This window comes from Triticum urartu, chromosome 3 (genome assembly GCF_003073215.2).
Source record: "Triticum urartu cultivar G1812 chromosome 3, Tu2.1, whole genome shotgun sequence".
Taxonomy (NCBI): domain Eukaryota; kingdom Viridiplantae; phylum Streptophyta; class Magnoliopsida; order Poales; family Poaceae; genus Triticum; species Triticum urartu.
Genome location: NC_053024.1, coordinates 15,381,136 through 15,382,602, shown reverse-complemented (window position 1 = coordinate 15,382,602; position 1,467 = coordinate 15,381,136). Strand labels below are relative to the sequence as shown.

Sequence of the window (1,467 nt, the reverse complement as noted above, 5' to 3'; positions counted from 1 at the left end):
AAAACAAAAATCAGTCCATGTCGTATAGTCGCTCTCCAAACTTATTCCATGAGCTGCTGAACAGAGATTTGTTGAAGATGCTTCCAAGAATAACAATGTCGAAAGTTATGTGCCAACATCGCTACTACATGGACCACCACAGCAGCAGCATCAACCTCTCTGCGATCGCAGCAAGAAACGAACAAAGCAAGGGCCGGAACAACTCGACAGCACGAAAGAAAAGCTACACCCACATGTCCGCACGAACATGGCAGCCGGATTCCACGGGACGGAGCACGACGTCGGTACGACCGATGGACGGCGGATCACTCCGGGATGGCGACGAGCATCGGCCGCCACTGTCTCCGCATCATGAGCCGCCGCCGGAACCCGCCGAACATGAACCTCCGGTACTGCTGCACGGCTGCGGCGCTAACTGCCAGCGGCGCGTCCGCCGTGGTTACCTCGGGGCGAACCAACTCCATGTCCGCGTGATGCTGCCGTTGCCGCTCGGGCAGCAGCACGTGCTGGACCTCGAGGTCCTTCCTGGCGCTGCGGCGGACGGCGCCGGCGACGTCCGGGCCCAGGAGCTCCTCCAGCGAGCCGCTCCGGCCGAGGAGTAGGCTCCTCTTCTCCCCGCAGCCGTCTCCCTGCTGGTCCCCGGCGCCCGCGGGCGGTCTGCGCAGCTTGTTGCCGCGGCAGAGCAGCCGGCGCACCAGCAGCCACAAGCTCTTCGCCCTCGGCCTGATCTGCAGCGTCCCGGCAGCCATCTCTCCTATTCCGACTCCGAGTATCCCAGCTACCACCGTTCTCTCTCTCTCTCTCTCTCTCTATCTGCCTCTCCGGCCGCTACGAATATATATTCCGCTCCCGCTCAATCACTCATGGTACTACTACTCTTGTCCGGCTGCCGCCGTAGCTCGTGGCTATGGAGGGAGGACGACCGACCTGGGACCTGGGACCTGGGATTCAGGGGAGGATCCAGAAATAATGGCCGCCTTGGACTGGACTCGCTCTCTACGGCGCCTATAAAAGCTTTTGTCGCAGGGGAATTGTCTATGGCGGGGCACATTCTTGGATTTGTTTTGCTTACGTGCGAGGGCCGCAATGCAGGGCGCGTCGCCATTTGGAGGCCCCGAGAGCGGGGCGCGGGAGGTGGTCTGCCCAATGGACAAAAAGAAAAAGGAGCCCCCAGTGTCGCCGTCAGGCGCTACCACCTAACGCCGCGCTAAAAGACGCGAGAATTTCGGTGCCAAAAGAGACCAAAGACCAGGTGTAATGTATAGACCGGGTGTATTGCATGAGTATGTGGTGTGTCGCCTTCGAATCCCAGTTAGACTAGGACCAAAACACAAGCTTCCATATCTCTAGATGAGATTATCATGGTGAGGAGGGGTTTTGAGGCGTTCGCTAGGCTGGAAGTACCTCGACTAAGGCCAACTCTAGCGTGCGACCCCATCCTGTCCGGGTGCGTTCGTTTAAGATAAA

The 1,467-nt window shown here is 59.0% G+C and overlaps 1 protein-coding gene across 1 annotated transcript; it reads right to left on the bottom strand.

Annotated features, from left to right (window-relative positions):
• LOC125547680 lies at positions 1–1,086 on the bottom strand. The gene has a single exon (XM_048711486.1). The coding sequence runs from the start codon at positions 747–749 to the stop codon at positions 306–308; it is 444 nt and encodes a 147-aa protein (XP_048567443.1). The 5' UTR covers positions 750–1,086; the 3' UTR covers positions 1–305.
• Positions 1,087–1,467: the final 381 nt, after the last annotated feature.

What these genes read in the sequence shown, in the direction of transcription:
- LOC125547680 (XM_048711486.1), bottom strand. Translation starts at nt 749, where the DNA reads ATGGCTGCCGGGACGCTGCAGATCAGGCCGAGGGCGAAGAGCTTGTGG.